Genomic DNA, 18,281 nt, shown 5'->3' on the forward strand with positions numbered 1-18,281 from the left:
ATTATGTTGCAAATGATCAATTGTTTTCTGGTGTTTTCTCCATTCCAACAGTCTAGTATATATAAAGCATTGGTATCTTTTAACAAATAGTTCTAATAATATGTGCAATGAATATCTAAATAAGGAAGATATGATGTAACAGCACTAGCTGTCGGTAATAATGGTGATTGTATCAGTTTGAATCTGATCACTTCATTGTGTACATGTTAAAATGGTTAATTCCAAATATAGACTATTATTATACGATAGCTTATCGTTGAAAAGAAGAAGGTGTTTGTACGAAGTTGCTCTTCAATTCTCTCGTATTCTTGTTGCGTACTACGTGTACAAACAAAGAATTGTCAATGCATTTCACTCCTGTGAAAGGCGTTTGTTGTTAATTATTGATGAAGTTGTAAGATCAAAGATCTTTCGTACTTTAAAATCGATTTTAGTCCTCATGGGAAATCAGTATTCATAATATTTAACTTACTTTTTACACAATCTGTTAAGGATTCCAATACCTTTCTTTTCTGCTTCCTACTCGGAGAACACTGTGGGGAAAAAATCAATACTGATTACCCAGGCAAAGCGAGCATGTTCTATTAGGGGCCTCAATAGCACAAAGTCCTACAATGTAATGTAAACACGAAGCGCTGAGTAGACATATCTGTTGGCTCGCAATTCGATTTTATCATTGACAGTACAACCCTGTGTTCCAATGTAGCGACATCCTTTAAGTGTTGGGCACATGGAGACATGGTCTCATACACAGCCGTACCTCTATTGGCACTCTGTGGCCTCTCTGATCCGATTTGTGATATTAAGATTCCAGGCACTTGACAGTTAAGAACGGTCGATACAGGGATGTGATGCTGACATAGGTCGTCCTCACATGAACAATCGGATTAGGGCAATTCGGTCTCAATCAGGTGCCTTATGGCGATGGTCGGAGACTGGATTTCATCTCACACAAGCGTCTAATTAATTCACAATTAGTCAAAAGATGTTTGAAGATTCCATTTATAGCCTTTACAATATCAACAATGTTATGGATCTGCAAATAATTATAGCACAATCATATGATGGAAGGTTTTAAGCAAGAAATGAAAGCATTATATGCTTGGCGACCGAAATATGCCTGACGTATAAAAGTATATTTTTGCCAATTTGAATCTTATTAATTATTAAAAGCGTTATAAAATGTTTTGAATAATAGGACTTGTGCACATATGACAACAAGAAATAGTATGCATAAAAATGGTTTTAATAAGATATACATTAATACATGGAATGTATATTGTGATGTGAAGCAACAGAGATAAAATCCATTATGAGTATATTGGCATCCCCATCAATTGACATGTGAAGCCCATTGTTAACATTGTATATCATATCAACAGTTTACCATTTGTATGGATATGCTAATGAAGGTTACTATATCTGATACTAGTGTGAGGTTTTCCTGGCGGCGAAACGAACCCTACACCATTGTACCAATGTGTATACTAGCTATCCTGATATTACAGCAATTTATTTGTTTATGAATTAATATCGACCGAGTTTGTGTATGACACGTGCTCTTGGGAGTTGAGCTTCACTTGGTTTATGCATTTTCATTCTGCTCGCTGTGATTATCTTTAATCCTTAAAGCAATGGAGCTGTAACCTTTCACTATGCCTAGAAATAAACAGTTTTGTGATGTCGCATCAGGCTTTTTATTCTGTACCGTAATAGTTCTGTCATTGACTTTATTGTTTAACATACATTTTCATATACAGTGCAGTTTCTGTCGTGGTCTATAACGTTCGAATCATTCTGTGGGTAGAACCATTGGTGGTTAGCAGAACTGCAGAACAGCTATATAACAAAAACCAAAATATTTTAAATCACAATTCGTACTTTTATATTCATACTTCTCCATGAAAACAATGAAGGTTTCTACACAACATCTATTTGAGTGATTACTTTAACATATTTAAATATAGGATCAATATAATACATCCATTCGAGTGATTACTCTAACATATTCAAATATCGAATAAATTTCATAAATCAATTCGAATGATTTTTCCAACCTCTGAATATAGAATAATTTTCATACATCCATTCGAGTGATTACTCTTACATATTTAAATATAGGATCGATTTCATACATCCATTCGAGTTATTTCTCTAACATATTTAAACATAGGTTCAGTTTCATACATCCATTCGAGTGATTACTCTAGCCTATTCAAATATAGGATCAAGTTCATACATTCATTCCAGTGATTACTCTAACCTATTGATATAAAATTAAGCATGCTTAACTATATCGCATTACCAAGCCGGATTCCAGATTTTAACATTCGTATGATAATCCTACCTGGGTAAAGGCAATGCTACTGCATCATTAAAATCGTTGAGAAAATTAACATAATATATGATGATTATATACCGTAACGTAAAGATCCATTCAGTAAAAATGGTAAATATAATTTAAAAAATGATTATTTAATAAAACGCTGTGGCAATGACGCTATGACTGAATGTTGATGCTAGTTTATTAGAAATAGAAAACTCATTCCTTTTACTGTCAACGACTTATCTGCTGATGTCATTCTGGTAATATCTACAATTACGAGTTACATATGACGATACCAGACTTGATGTTGATTATTTCGTATTTTTATACGAGAAAGCCTCTACCCAAACTCCCACTCTAAAATAATCACACTTGGAGCCCGGCAGTCTGACGACAATGACAGTGACCAGAACAGGAAACAGCCTTTCCTGGACGACATTTTCCTCCTGAATTAGAATATTTGCCTTTTCTATTGTCAGGTTATTTGTGTTGAAACTCGTTGCTGGATATTGGCTTTTTGTTTGATGTGACGGTGCCGAGCTCTCGGTACATTGGGAGTTAGACATAGCGTGTAGCGGGTATGAACATATATAGCTTACGTTAGGGGACAGGCATGCTGAATTATGGATGGGATATGATCTGATAAAAACTGACATGCCAGGGCCTGCCATCAATAGTCCGGTAACTCATTTCAGGAACGTTAGCCTTCGATACACAGCATCTGTTACGTGAATAGTGAATAGTAACTCATTCCGGAGAAATCAGCTTCCAATAGGCAGCCATTGTTTCGCATTCAGTTTGTTTATTCCTCCAATCTTCAATCTATTTTATTCAATGAATAACAACTACATTTACTAATGGGTTTTCTGTAGCTCTATGTACATAGGCCTGTATGGTCTTTGTAAACAACTTTTCATAGTCCGTAGACCTTGTGATTTAGGTAGAAACAAATGACGGTCTCATCGGACGTGTGGCGGTTATTGTTGGTCTACGTAGGGTATCTAAATAGTTCATCTGTGCTTTACTATATGTTAACAGTGTAAACAAAAGACAATATTTTATCTAATACAAGTAACACTGCTCATGCAGTCGTACATGGATAGCTCGATCAAATGTTACTGAAATATATGATATCTCGTAGAATATCGATGTTCGTCACCATGTACCAATGTACCATGTAAGGAAAAACGTGTTACTACTTGAACTTAAATATGGTTATTTCCATCAAAGCTTACTAAAATACTTGTAGTCAATGTAGATATGGAAGTACACTTGATATAATATCTTTGAAACAATGTACCAGTGTCTACCATAATGTGTTAATATAATCACATGTCTAAATATCTCTGGTACCGTGAATATACGTTAAGACAAAAATGTATAATTACCCTCTCAAGGCTATTAACGCTGAATAAAGACAAAATACAAAGTTATGCTATTCCAACAGATGGAGAAGTCCAGTACAATTTGACAGACCCGATCGATAAAACATGTGTTATTCAGGTCAATTGGACATTTCCTTGTGAATCCTCGCTTTGTATTTGTTGACAGTGTTGTTATGTTTGGGGAGGCAATGAGTGCAAATTCTTCGACGCTCCTTTATTTCGGGAGAATCTGTCACAAACCTGCTCTTGGCCAGATAATAATCCAGTACACATTGTGTTGTAACTCGCGACATAGCACCATTAGGTATATATACTATTGTCCAATTGTGTCCCATGCATTATATATGTTAAAAACTAAGTTGGAAACGACTTAAATGAGCGTAGCCTGATGTCCAGTCCATTGATGTATATACATGTAATAGCAAAAAAATCTCGTGAAATTCAAAATAGGTTCGGCTTCAAACTGACGACATCGGTATATTACTGTCATTACTAAATACATTACTCCAATCGAAATAGTGAATAGCTTTGTATGGAAAGAGATATTTACAGTTATATTTGTATTAAATACTTGTGTTCATTTGTGTTGCTTATGTCAGTTGCTTAAAATAAACTGCTTGGCATTTTACTATCAACGATTTGTCTCTTCTGGGTAGTTGCAAGATACTGACCGTAGGTTGTTTTAGTTTCTTCTTAAATTAAAACTCATATTGAAATCTGTTAATACATGTTACAAGTATGTGTGACAGAGGCGTCAATACTTCTACACGTTATGATTTCAATAACGGTACCTATTTACTCACAAAGCGGAGATTACGCGTTTTCTGAAAATATAATGCTGAGAAAAATACATTTCATTCAGTCATCAAAACAAATCCTGTCGTCATCAAATCGATTGGTTCGCGGATGGATAAGCCAGAACACATAAGGAGCATAGCTATTACTGTAGCACCATCTAACATAGGATTTTATTATACAGAAACATCGATCGTGCCATTAACTTTACCGATTTAATGATTTAATCTTTTTTAACTTCTAATTAATTATCTGATTCAACAAAAGCCCGCTATTAATAACCATTACATTTGATTACGGATCGTGAAATATAACAAAGCGCCATGTCAGAACATCAAACTGTCAGTCAGTCACATATCAACACTGGCTGCAACTACATTAACGCCTTCTGTGAACAGTTTTTGGAGGTGAGCTATATCCTGTACATAATGTGAATATTGATAAAGTTGTACACACGAGTCACGTGGTATCATGCCCTATATATCGTATGCACTACCACATGTTAATAAGGGTTAATTACATTATATATACAGATATAGTAATGGAAAATTTCTTAAACTAATAGTTAAAATGTTCGGTATAAGTGTTGCATAATTGCTCAGTTGATATTTAGGTGCGTTTGATGACTTTTTAAAGTTTTAATTGCATTAGTGTTTTGGGAATTAGTTAACTAAAAATTGTTCCTGAAAACGCTATAAAATTGCTATCTTTAAATAGCAGATTCCGCTCAAGTAGCTATTAATCTATACCCATGATTATTAGGTAAAAGAAACCAAATCAATAATGTCCTCAATGGATGGGTATTATGTATTGATCCAAGTTCCCAGCCTGTAATTGTTCTTATTTTATATATGAAACGCAGTGGAACAATTGGTAAATTACTTAACTGACTGCCTTTATGACAAATGTAAGTGGTAGACGTGAAACACAAAGTTTTGTAAAAGTTTCTTATAAATAAGATGTTATCTTTCATCTTTGTCATTTTATCGTGTCACATAAATATAAGATACGACAATGTTGTTCATTAAATGGCTACTCTATGGAATTTGTTTTGATTTCTAAGCATCCTGATGCATCTCGCCATCGTCTTGTAACACATTTGTCCACACCACATCGCCCGATTCTCCGGTTTGTAATCGATATACCAATATATGAAGTCAGTCGTCCTCCCGATACCACCGTCTCCCGTGTCCAGACAGCCTATACCGCGTGAACTCAGATCAACTGTCTGAACGGTACAATTGATATAAAAGATATTTTAGCCTAATGTTATTGTTATATGATCAAATTCTCAATATGTAAAATACTATAGATTTTGATTTGGTGGTCAACGCCTAATGCTGTAATTACTGGGCGATGTAGTGCCAAGAACGGTAATGTGGATGGCCGTTCATCGTATAGTCCAACCTACATAATACGGACTAGGATAAAAAAAACACACACACGCTTTATAGGAATAAATTTGAAATCCACTGTAAATAATATTCAGTATCCTTGTTTTTAATACCATTTAGTACGAAAAGGTTATACGTAAACACGAGTAATAACGTTAGGATAGTGTGCTTTGTCTGGGTCGATCATCGGTGACCAGCTAGTTAAATCGGTAGAGCATCCGGATATAATATAGTGTTCCACGGTCTCGAGTTGAATTTTCGGCCTGGGCGTAACATTTTCTTGTCTCTTTGTTTTGGTACGGCGTTGTACATTATAACTAAAACTATTGAATACTGTAGTCAACGTGTTTTAATTGGCTAGATTAGGAACAATGGTATGTTTGAAACATCAACAACAACAAGTAAAAATCCTAAATCAATATCTAGTGCAAAGAGCATTTCTGGCAATATTCAGTTCTTTAGAGCCACATAAAAATGACCTAATTTTCCTGAACAGCACAGTACCCATTTAGTCGTTATGAAGGTGAGTGCGATAGGCCATTTCCGATCGTTTTTATCGTCACCTATAATTTATCACACAACGTTAACCTACAGCCATGACTTAGTGCGATTGAATGACTTCCTTTTTAACTGCTTTTCATTAGTAATCTATAATGGTCCACCTCGGCTCCCTTATTAGTCTGTTTCCGTTTTATATGAAGCTTCATTTCACTCGCTGGTGGGGAAGCGTAATTGGTAACCTTTGCCGGTAAATATCAATGACCTCTCTGACGGTAGTTTACAAGGCTTAACTGGGACCTACATCGCCTACACGTTATAGAGCCAAGGGGCTTGATAATTGGGGCCAAATATTTTGTCAGCATTGGTTTACATATAAGTACACTTGGTCCTACCTTGATGTCTGCTCTGTTAGTGACATAACTATACGGATTTACTTGATGCCGAACGTGACCAGTATCTGTACAGAAATCCACCTTGGCTTTTGCCGGATGAGGAATCAATTCCCTTTCTTACAAATCGCTGTTTCGATCGATTGAGTGGTGCGATCACAGTCCGCTCCAAAACCCACCATTCTAATGTTTAAAGTAATGGTTATAAATAGCCCCACGCACGCTACACACAAATCATTATCTCGTGGAAACATTCTTTTGCAAAAATGCATGCTGGGCTTGAAGCATTTGTTACACAGCAAACTAACTGTATGTCAAGTTTATTTTTGGTATTTGAAAATTTGATATTGTCTCATTTTTGATATATTGGTTGGTATTCAACAAAGTTCGTAGTAATATTTTAATACCATTTTACTATGTTTCTTAGAAAGCTGATTTTGCAACACAACATTGATGCGAAACATTGATGCGAAATGCATACCGAATTGAAAAGCTCAGTTCATGTATATATATCCAATACTATAAGCTCTCCATATGTGGATATGAAGGATAGGGATATTCTACCCGAGGGTCACAAAATGTTGTAAAACCCCAGGCTCGCTTCTCTCATACCTCTACGTTTTATTGAATTTTTACTACTATTTTTCTCGACCGTTTTGAAATAGATTCGAAAAAAACGCAACTGCAAGTCAAATCTCCATACATGAAAATTGCTCATCGTTGTTTGTATCTGTTAAAGTTAATCCATCCTAGTTTCTCAAAAAAATAAATGTTTAAATTGTACCTAGAAAATAGTAATTCTGTTGACAAGGCTTTATTGCATGGGTAGCCATGCAATACAGTCTTAGGCGACATGAGTATATTGCCCTAGACCATTCAGTATCACACGTGTAGGTATGAAAGAATATTATATCTTATATAGATGAATAAACCAAATCGGGATTGTTATCATTTAAAGTAGACCATAATATCAGCATAAATTGTACCTTGTAAGCATTGGATGACAGTGCATCTGACTATGTTAGTGAATGTTTTCTTTTTCTTTAAGATTCAAGTACATTTGATTAGTCTGTTTTTTCATCAAGTACGCATGTCCTGACTCTTTCACTCCGTGCCAACTCCGGTATCTTGATCAAAGCCATTGATCCCTAATGTTTTACATAAGAGGTTTTGCCATTGTGAAATATTCGAGAAAGGATAATTAAAATAAACAAGTGCTTTCCTTCCCTGTTGCTGTTAATGTAGCTGGGATAAAGGGACTTCCGCCCGGTCGTCGCGTGCCAACATTCTTGTCTGGCACCAATCATAAGGACTTATGTCACCGTCACCTTGGCGACATACACGTGACTTCTACTCAAAGATTTGTTAACGTTAACTCACGCATTTTATCGCGTGAATTCTGGATGTTTCTATCAAGTCCATTCTTGTCAAAACCCAGACTATCCTGAAATCTTCAGAATACATTTTAAGCATCAAGAGGTACACTGTCTCTTTCATTTGACATCCGAGTTCCAGACAACATTTGGAATAAAAAGTAATGTTAAGGTTGTATTCTTCTGAGGTTTCAGTCCCGTTGAAGTCTCGTTTCGACATAGATCAAAGAAGTTATGAGATTTTCAAATAAAATTTGTCAATATCTGTAGGAAGTTACCAGTTGCAAATTTTGTCAAAAAAATACATTTCTAGTTTTAGTAGATTTTTTTATATGGGGATTTTAAAAATGGCCCATTTGGCAGCCATTTTGAAATTGTGTCTTTTTTCGTTTTTGAGTAGAGCCACAGTTTTACCATTTTTTTACCTGGAATTGTTTTTACTTAAATCATCACTGCGCCAGTATTTTTAGCTGTATCGAGGTGATTTTTGCTGTAAATCTTTACTGGGTTCGTGGTAATTAAAATATTGAGCATTAATGTGTGATATGATACACTTTTGTCTCTTTGTTTTTTACATTTAATGGTAATTTGAGCACAATTATTTTTTACTCGAAAATACTGAAAAATAACAAATATTCAAATGGGGCAAAAAAGTAAGCACACGGACCCCCCATTTTTCTGCCTGATTTAGAAAGAACAACCCTTTCCCTGTTGATATGCAAAATATTAGCAAAAGTATAATACCAGAACTTTTTCTATAAAGGGCTAAATTTGGCAAAAATGGCTGAAAATGGTGCATTTTGAAGCTCAAAATTAAGGGTAGGGGTAGTATATGTTGTTATTCTGAGAAAAAATGTAAGTCTTATTGATAAAAACTGGTATATTTTTAAAGAAGACTACTGGAAAATAAATTCTACAAACATCCATACATATCAAACACCTCATTCGGAAATTATGGCTTTAATCTATTGTGTATATGGTCAAAACGGCAAAATTCCCATAAAATCCAATGTTTTGTCAATTAGGTATCTTTGAGTGACAATAGCTCAAAAAAGAGCACACGGACATATGTTTTTTCTTCTATTTTCTTTTATAGCATGAACTTCTATTTCCAAAAATCTATATGAGAAAAAAAGTTTAATACAAGAAAATTTTGACTTCTCTGAGGAGTACATCCTTAAAAAAGAGTTTCATATGTCATTTCTTCTAATCATATGATGCGCGTTTGAAAGGGAATTGTAAATGAGATTGACAGAGAGAAATAAGAAACTTAATAAAAATGTGAAGTTATATTTAGCAATGTCTCACTATTCTTTTAGATACACGCATTCAAGCTATATTACTGTTTGGTGACGATTGTAAAATTAATGTAAGGAGTTGGTTAATCAACAGGTGTAAATAAACTGATTCCATGCTCAGATGTTACCTGTTACTCTTCTTAGACACCATTAATTTGATGACAGCTACAGCTTATTGAAGTGTATATTGTAGTGGCACTAAACTTGATAGAATGCGGACCGAGGTTGAATTTGTTTAAAACATAACGTGGGAATGTACTGTATAAATCATTAAAACATTTTCAAACAGTTTTCCTCCACAGGGCAATATAAACTATACAGATGTCTCTTCTTTTACATAATTTCGATTTCCGCATTAATAACTGGACGTTTTGTTCCTTAATTACAGGGACCTAGAACACGGCATATGTATTACATTATTATTTATAACGTGGACCTTTTGTTCCTAACAGGGACCTAGAACAGGATTACACGGTCTATGAATTATATTATTATTTATAACTTGGACGTTTTGTTACTTACATGGAGCTAGAACAGAATTACCCGGCCTATGCATTATATTATTATTTATAAAGTTGACGTTTTGTTACTTACAGGGAGCTAGAACAGGATTACACGGCCTATGCATTATATTATTATTTATAACGTGGACGTTTTGTTCCTAACAGGGACCTAAAACAGGATTACACGGTCTATGTATTACATTATTTATAACGTGGACCTTTTGTTACTTACAGAGCCCTAGAACATGATTACCCGGACTATGTATTATATTGTTATTTATAACGTGGACCTTTTGTTCCTAACAGGGACCTAAAACAGGATTACACGGTCTATGTATTATATATCATTATTTATAAAGTGGACGTTTTGTTACTTACAGAGCCCTAGAACATGATTACCCGGACTATGTATTATATTGTTATTTATAACGTGGACCTTTTGTTACTTACAGGGACCTAGAACATGATTACCCGGACTATGTATTATATTATTTATAACGTGGACGTTTTGTTACTTACAGAGCCCTAGAACATGATTACCCAGACTATGTATTATATTATTATTTATAACGTGGACGTTTTGTTCCTAACAGGGACCTAAAACAGGATTACACGGTCTATGTATTACATTATTTATAACGTGGACCTTTTGTTACTTACAGAGCCCTAGAACATGATTACCCGGACTATGTATTATATTGTTATTTATAACGTGGACCTTTTGTTCCTAACAGGGACCTAAAACAGGATTACACGGTCTATGTATTATATATTATTATTTATAACGTGGACGTTTTGTTACTTACAGAGCCCTAGAACATGATTACCCGGACTATGTATTATATTGTTATTTATAACGTGGACCTTTTGTTCCTAACAGGGACCTAAAACAGGATTACACGGTCTATGTATTATATATTATTATTCATAACGTGGACGTTTTGTTACTTACAGAGCCCTGGAACATGATTACCCGGACTATGAATTATTTTATTATTTATAACGTGGACGTTTTGTTACTTACAGGGATCTAGAACATGATTACCCGGACTATGAATTATATTATTATTTATAACGTGGACGTTTTGTTACTTACAGGGACCTAGAACATGTTTACCCGGACTATGAATTATTTTATTATTTATAACGTGGACGTTTTGTTACTTACAGAGCCCTAGAACATGATTACCCGGACTATAAATTATATTGTTATTTATAACGTGGACGTTTTGTTACTTACAGAGCCCTAGAACATGATTACCCGGACTATGAATTATTTTATTATTTATAACGTGGACGTTTTGTTACTTACAGGGACCTAGAACAGGATTACACGGCCTATGCATTAACAGTAGAACAGCGAGCTCAGTCTGTAGAACCGGACCTCAAGGACGTACCACTATGTCCCCTCTGTATGAAGAACGAGCTACGAATGGACGGATCAGGCATGCGCAAAGGTCAAGACGTTTGTGTGGATTGCGAAAAACTAACATGTGCGGAATGTGGATCTTTCGAAGGTTCACTTACGACTAGGGTAAGTGTTGAGTTACTTCTGGGGTAATTGTGATCTTAAAGATGTTATTGTTTACAGTACGAAGAAATATTTATATCATCTTGACAGTACCCTTGCTTTTCTGTATTTCGTTAAAATGTATTTGCTTTGAGCACAGATAATTGGTGATACACCCATCTTTGACTCTTGTTCCTTGTGTATTGACAACCATCCTTGTTTAGGCTTGGCTACATTGACACCCATCCTTGTTTAGACTTGGCTACATTGACACCCATCCTTGTTTAAACTTGGCTACATTGACACCAATCCTTGTTTAGGCTTGGCTACATTGGCAACCATCCTTGTTTAGACTTGGCTACATTGACACCCATCCTTATTTAGGCTTGGCTACATTGACACCAATTCTTGTTTAAACTTGGCTACATTGACACCAATCCTTGTCTATGCTTGGCTACATTAACACCCATCCTTGTATAGACTTGGCTACATTGACACCCATCCTTATTTAGGCTTGGCTACATTGACACCAATCCTTGTTTAGGCTTGGCTACATTGGCACTCATCCTTGTTTAGACTTTGCTACATTGACACCCATCCTTGTTTAAACTTGGCTACATTGACACCCATCCTTATCTAGGCTTGGCTACATTGACACCAATCTTTGTTTATGCTTGGCTACATTGACACCCATCCTTGTGTAAGCTTGGCTACATTGACACCCATCCTTGTTTAAACTTGGCTACATTGACACCCATCCTTGTTTAGACTTGGTACATTGACACCCATCCTTGTTTAGACTTGGCTACATTGACACCCATCCTTGTTTAGACTTGGCTATATTGACACCCATCCCTGTTTAGGCTTGGCTACATTGACACCCATTCTTGTTTAGACTTGGCTACATTGACACCCATCCTTGTTTAGACTTGGCTACATTGACACCCATCCTTGTTTAGACTTGGCTACATTGACACCCATCCTTGTTTAGGCTTGGCTACATTATCACCTATCCTGGGTTAAACTTGGTACATGACACCCATCCTTGTTTAGGCTTGGTAACATTGACACCCATTCTTGTTTAGACTTGGTACATTGACACCCATCCTTGTTTAGGCCTGGCTACATTGACGCCCATCCTTTTTTAAGGCTTGACTACATGAGTTTTCTGACAATCGTCCTTATTTCAATATGGCTGTCAGTATTTCATTGACCTCCGTTTTGACGTGACCCTCTCTTTCTGTTTGCATGACATCCGTCCTTATTTGACTCTGTGTTAATTCCACCCTTTCTGTGGTGGCTTTATATCTGTTCCTTGGCCATCTCCATGATTTCGTTACACCCGTTTAAGTGTTTCGCGTGACACGTGCCTCTCTCTTCTCTCTTCTCCTGATTACACAGACATAAATAACGCTGATTTGTAGTTAAAGCTGAATTCCATTAGAAATCAATATGTGGAAAGCATGATCGTGTCCATTGTCCTCAGATGAACTCGCTACATCTGATAGATGTTGGACTGAGTTGTGAAACTGATCACAGACTCTCTTGATTACATATGCCTTTGATGTATACACAGTATGACACGTTATTGGTTTCTCTGTAAGAGCCGTTTTAATCTACTTTTTAATCTAAAGCAATACCACGTTTGCGTTGGATTATGTAAACAATACACCTACTCAACATGTTTGACACTCTACAGCAAGTGATATCATCCGTATATATTGGGTTGTGTCATATAAGTGTTTATAAAGGTCAAACCGATGGCTTGTTCAGAAAATGCAAAAATCCAATAAGTATATGTTTAAATAAATAAAATAAGTCCCTACGCAATTATCTATCAAACACTTATTCATTACCTGGGCGGTGTTTTTTTCTAGGTACCCCGGCTTTCCCCTCACTTATATATATTACTGATCCCAACCAAACCAAACAAAGCAATATTACTACCAGAAATTAACAATAATGTTACGCTAGTGTCGGTTGAATGTGTGAAGTTGATTGAGCTGTTATCAGACGAACTGATAATTGATACAGGGAACAGCAGCGGATTGATATAATATAGATATATAATTGTCATCAAATCGGTTTGTATAACTGTATATATCAATACTGGTAAACATGGTTAACGAATCGACTGTCTGTAAGATCGATGGCGCTCACTCCTGACCGGGGACAGTCTGACCATCATTCCAATGGCTCTAACACTGAGTAACAACACAACAGATAAATCAATAGGCATGAATCAAAGACAATTACAATAGTGCCACCATGTTTAGGTATTAGGCTTTGGATTTAGATTTGAAGAGAGGTGGGCAATTGTGAAATTGACACTTGATTGCAGACCATTATCAGATAACGGTGTTAATTGTGCGGCGTTAATCTGCCTCAGTGCACGTGGCTATCCCTAACATGTTCAGCCAAACACCACTAGATTATGTTATAACTAAAAACTCGATATCGGGCTTTCGTGTGCAGTAGTCATAAACCTGGAATATCGGAAACCGATGGAATAACGCGAATGCAAAATTAATGTACGTCATAGAAAAAGCGATGGGGGTCTCATTAACATGTCTTTGATGTGATAAATAGCCTTCCCTTTCCTCAAATAAGCAATGTATATTGTATCTATACTGTATTTGCACTGAGAAACCTGATTTAACGTTACATTATAAAAAATCTTGTAGCTAACATTTACGCTTTGGAAAATCGATAGTTGTGATAATCACGGATGTTTCTCTCTCGTATGTTGTATAATTGTTTATTAAAAGTTTTGTTTGGTTATTTTTGCATGAAACTTTTCTTCATGTATGCAAATTGATGAATTTTGATGTTTTTTGTACCAATTCCTAGTTATAGGTTTAAGTTAAGTGTAATTTAAATTCCTACGTTTCAGTCTTTTCCTGTCTGGAGCTAACGTAAAGTTTATTTGATCTATTGCTATTGTACAGATTGAGCAGGCATAAATGACTGTTAATCAATCTTGCTATGTGTTTTGTGTCTTTTTTGTACAATCAATATTTAACAACAAAATCGACACTATCTTCTTTCATGTGCGGAGTTTCGCCTGCTAATTATGTCGCATACGATCGACAATTGCATCTTGTAAATTACATTTTCATTGACACCGCTTGTTAGCAAACCTGACTAAGGTGCATCTGTTCGTCTCAGTAATTGTGTTCCTTCCATCACAACCCGTATCCAAGGAATATAGTGTTGAAGAGTTTCATTACCATTTCACCGAGTCAGCAATATTAGATTGCATGATGCGTATTGCTGCTGGTAAATGTAATGGGCAAAATGAAATATTAAACTCAGAAATGTTATGATTGTGTCATTATGTTTGTATAACAGGCTATAACATTTGTTATGTGAATTATGAATATTCATTTGAATTTCTTTTTAATCCGAGGAAACACCATCCTCGATACACCAGGGGTTACTATCACTAACGTTATATCTACCCATGAACTATCACATACTAAAACTGAATGTAGTTCAGCAGGAAAATACCAAACACAGGTCTGCAGAGACTTCCTTCGAAGATTGAGAGAGTGACGCCCAACTTCAAAACGTCAACCACAGCGTACTGTAATACAATTACTTTCATGGACACAAAAGGACCAAATTACCTGTGTCTTCTGTTGCCTCCAGTTTTACTATGAGATAGTTCAGGAATGGATATAATGTCAGTGATAGTAACTCCTGGATTATCGAGGATGAGGAAACAATCGTTTTATGCTTCCAAATTTCATATCATCATTAGAGATGTGGCTCTAGCTAATGTAATCACAATTTTTATCTCAGTTGCAGGAATGGGTGTGTACTGCATGTCTAAAACGCCGGAAGTTAGTACTGAGTACCGGTATGTGGCATCCGGGAGTCGAGCCGACGGCGGAAGTACCACTATCAAAACAAATAGAGACCCGGATGGAAACGTTAAAGGTAAAATCCGTTTGCGGTAACTTAAGCAATGCGCATCTGAGAAAATATGATCTTTTTGGGGGAAATCCAACATTTTAGTAATAATTTAAAAGCAGACTTGATTGCAAATGCTAGCTTTGATGAAAACTCTATTTTAAGGTAACATTCGATAGTTAATATTATTATCATTGGAAAAATCTTGATGGCTTTTATTAGTATTTGTAGAAATAATTTATGAAAAAGATATCTGAAAAATTAATAAAAGGCAAAGGAGCCATCAGCATCATGCTATTATCATATACTTCACTATAAACTACTTTCATAAGATACAAGGTATAATTTTTATTTAACGTCGTATATTGAATAACAAAACAGCATTCGTCTTAACTCGTCACACCCGTCCTTCTGCTTAGAGTGAAACATGAAGATAGATGACAGCGGATCATAAAAAAAGATTTAAACAGTATCTAAAACCGCAATGTCATACATGCATATATTGTGAAAGAATCCTAATTTACATCATCAGAATGTGTGAAATTGTTATCAATCATATGAAACCTATAAATATGATTTTTTAAACAAAAGTATTTGATTTTTGGATTATTTCTGTTGCATTAATTTAGAGGATGCCATGACGTCCGTAGTATAGACATAATGATGTGTTGTTTGTGTTTTGGTTAAGGATGCCATGACGTCCGTAGTATAGACATAATGATGTGTTGTTTGTGTTTTGGTTAAGGACAAAGACAAAGTCAATGGAAAGCCTCAAACAGAAAGAAACAGTATTAAGCCTTCTGCAGACAAAGGTAACGGGCGGAGTAGTGCAGAAAGGTCAAATGGCCGAAACTTAACAGACACAGGAGGTGGACGAAATTCAGCTGAAAAACTAAACGGACGAAATTCGTTAGACAAAGGAAACGGACGCAGTGAAAGAGGTAGTAAACATTCACTAGACAGATCAGCGTCAGAGCCAGAAACTGTGAGAACAAAACCGCCTATCCCTAAAAAGCCAGCAATTCTACTACACCAACACTCACTCCCAAATAACCCTCCGGTACCCGCTCCTCGGCCCGGACTCCCGGCATCCAGACCCAGTCTATCCTCAAGGGACACCTCAAAAAGCACGGACGGAAGTCGGGAATCTCTAATAGAGAGTCCAGTCTCTGAAGATGGACCGTCAAGTTCCGGTGGGCAGTCGAGACTCCGAGGTAAAAAACTAATTTATTTGATAATATTTTCGCCATTTTGGTATGTTTATTGTCACGCGAGCGCTATCAGACAAATACGTACAGCATGATTTTACTTCTTTAAAATGATATTTCTTCTATATATAGCTCATGCTTCTATTCTATATTTACATTGTTGATATGTTAACGATTCAGTGCGTTGTTTTAATAAAATAAGACAAGTTGAAAAGAATTGTTTCAGTTTCAGTTGCTGACGGAGGCAAATTTTCTTTCATATTATGGCAAAGATTTATCTTTATTTTGAGCTTGATAAATTGCAATTTGTTTTAAAGATGTCCCACCGCTAAAATAGGAACAGACGATTTAGTAGTTTTTTCAGTAACAAAAGTTACTTACTTTACACCATTACCATCACAGAAAAGTTTGAGCTTCTAATTTTACTTCAAGATAAGAATTTTAAAAATAGTTATTTGCATCCCGAAAAAATTCCATGGCACTATGTCCTATACGAAATGAAGTACTGATTGCGCATGCACCAGAAGCAAAACTAATCATTTTATACTATTTTTGTGTTAATTAGATACATATATTCAAGATTAACCACCAATTTATGTTAAAGTGATGAGTATGGTGTATGCTCTGTCGGCGTTGGAGCATCTTTAAATTAGTGCAACACTAAATATCAAGGAGAACTTTTAACTAATCTATAATGTGTCTTATTTTCAAAACCAAACGATCTAAATTTTGTGTTTAAACTTTGCCGGTAAAGAAAAAAAAATCGAATATGTTCCCCAATATAACTCGGCTTTTAAATATTGATGAGAACTCGGCACAATTGCGAATCAATGGCTAACACTGGTTAAATCAATTGCCACAGTTTGGTCTGAAGATCCATTGTTACGATGACAGATCTTTCTTGCATATCGCCGGTAAAATTAATTGACACTATTTGGCCCTTAGATGCTATATTCCTCTGTCCAATCTATCATCGACTGGCACTTCAGCATACACTAGCCTCCACTGATAAGAGCAGTTAATGTATACATCAACCAATTAATGAAGATTAATCATACACTAGCTTATACATTTGTATAGGCCGACCAATGAATGTAGATTTAACCATACTCTAGCTTGTATAGGCATACACAGGCATTAACAAGTTTGCTCACACAAAACGTTTACATAGTAGATGTACCGTGCTATTTTCTGGAGAAGGTGCACAGATCTAGAGTAGTGGTAATAGTTCAGTATGATAGTGCTGGACTCATATCCAGTCATTATTGGACATCTTTATACTGTCAAGTTCATGATGAATGAAAATTGATTTAATCAAAGACCTATTTAAATTTACTTATTAGAGACGTTTTGATATGTTTCAATAATGCTTTCCTTTCTTTGCTTATTTTGTGTTTGTCTTCGTACGGACTGGATCATAACCATATTTATCTTATCTCTAATTTTTCTATCGAACTTGACTGAACTAACTACATTTTGCTTGTGTTTGACCTTTTTCTAAAGAGCAACATACATGTATTCCTTCACAACGAATCGATTTATAAATAGACTATCCTCTTGTTGCTCCGTATCACGCAATTAAACTATACTATCGTAAAAATGCGTTTTTATCAAATACAAGGTCAAGGCCGATATATTGATTATTCTCTCCTCAACCATTCCACTGCTGTATCTAGCCTTTAAA

General features: G+C 35.7%; 1 protein-coding gene across 5 annotated transcripts in view; it reads left to right on the plus strand.

Moving 5' to 3' along the window:
• LOC138336179 (protein piccolo-like) overlaps window positions 1-18,281 on the plus strand; it is a 67,197-nt gene that overhangs the window by 24,439 nt on the left and 24,477 nt on the right. For all 5 annotated transcript variants that reach the window (XM_069285521.1, XM_069285524.1, XM_069285525.1 and 2 more), the window contains exons 2-4: window positions 11,279-11,498; window positions 15,279-15,416; window positions 16,135-16,603. In XM_069285521.1, the coding sequence (XP_069141622.1) occupies window positions 11,279-11,498; window positions 15,279-15,416; window positions 16,135-16,603 (827 nt within the window). The remainder of the gene's footprint in view (window positions 1-11,278; window positions 11,499-15,278; window positions 15,417-16,134; window positions 16,604-18,281) is intronic.

The sequence above is a fragment of the Argopecten irradians genome, chromosome 12 (assembly GCF_041381155.1).
Source record: "Argopecten irradians isolate NY chromosome 12, Ai_NY, whole genome shotgun sequence".
Taxonomy (NCBI): Eukaryota; Metazoa; Mollusca; class Bivalvia; order Pectinida; family Pectinidae; genus Argopecten; species Argopecten irradians.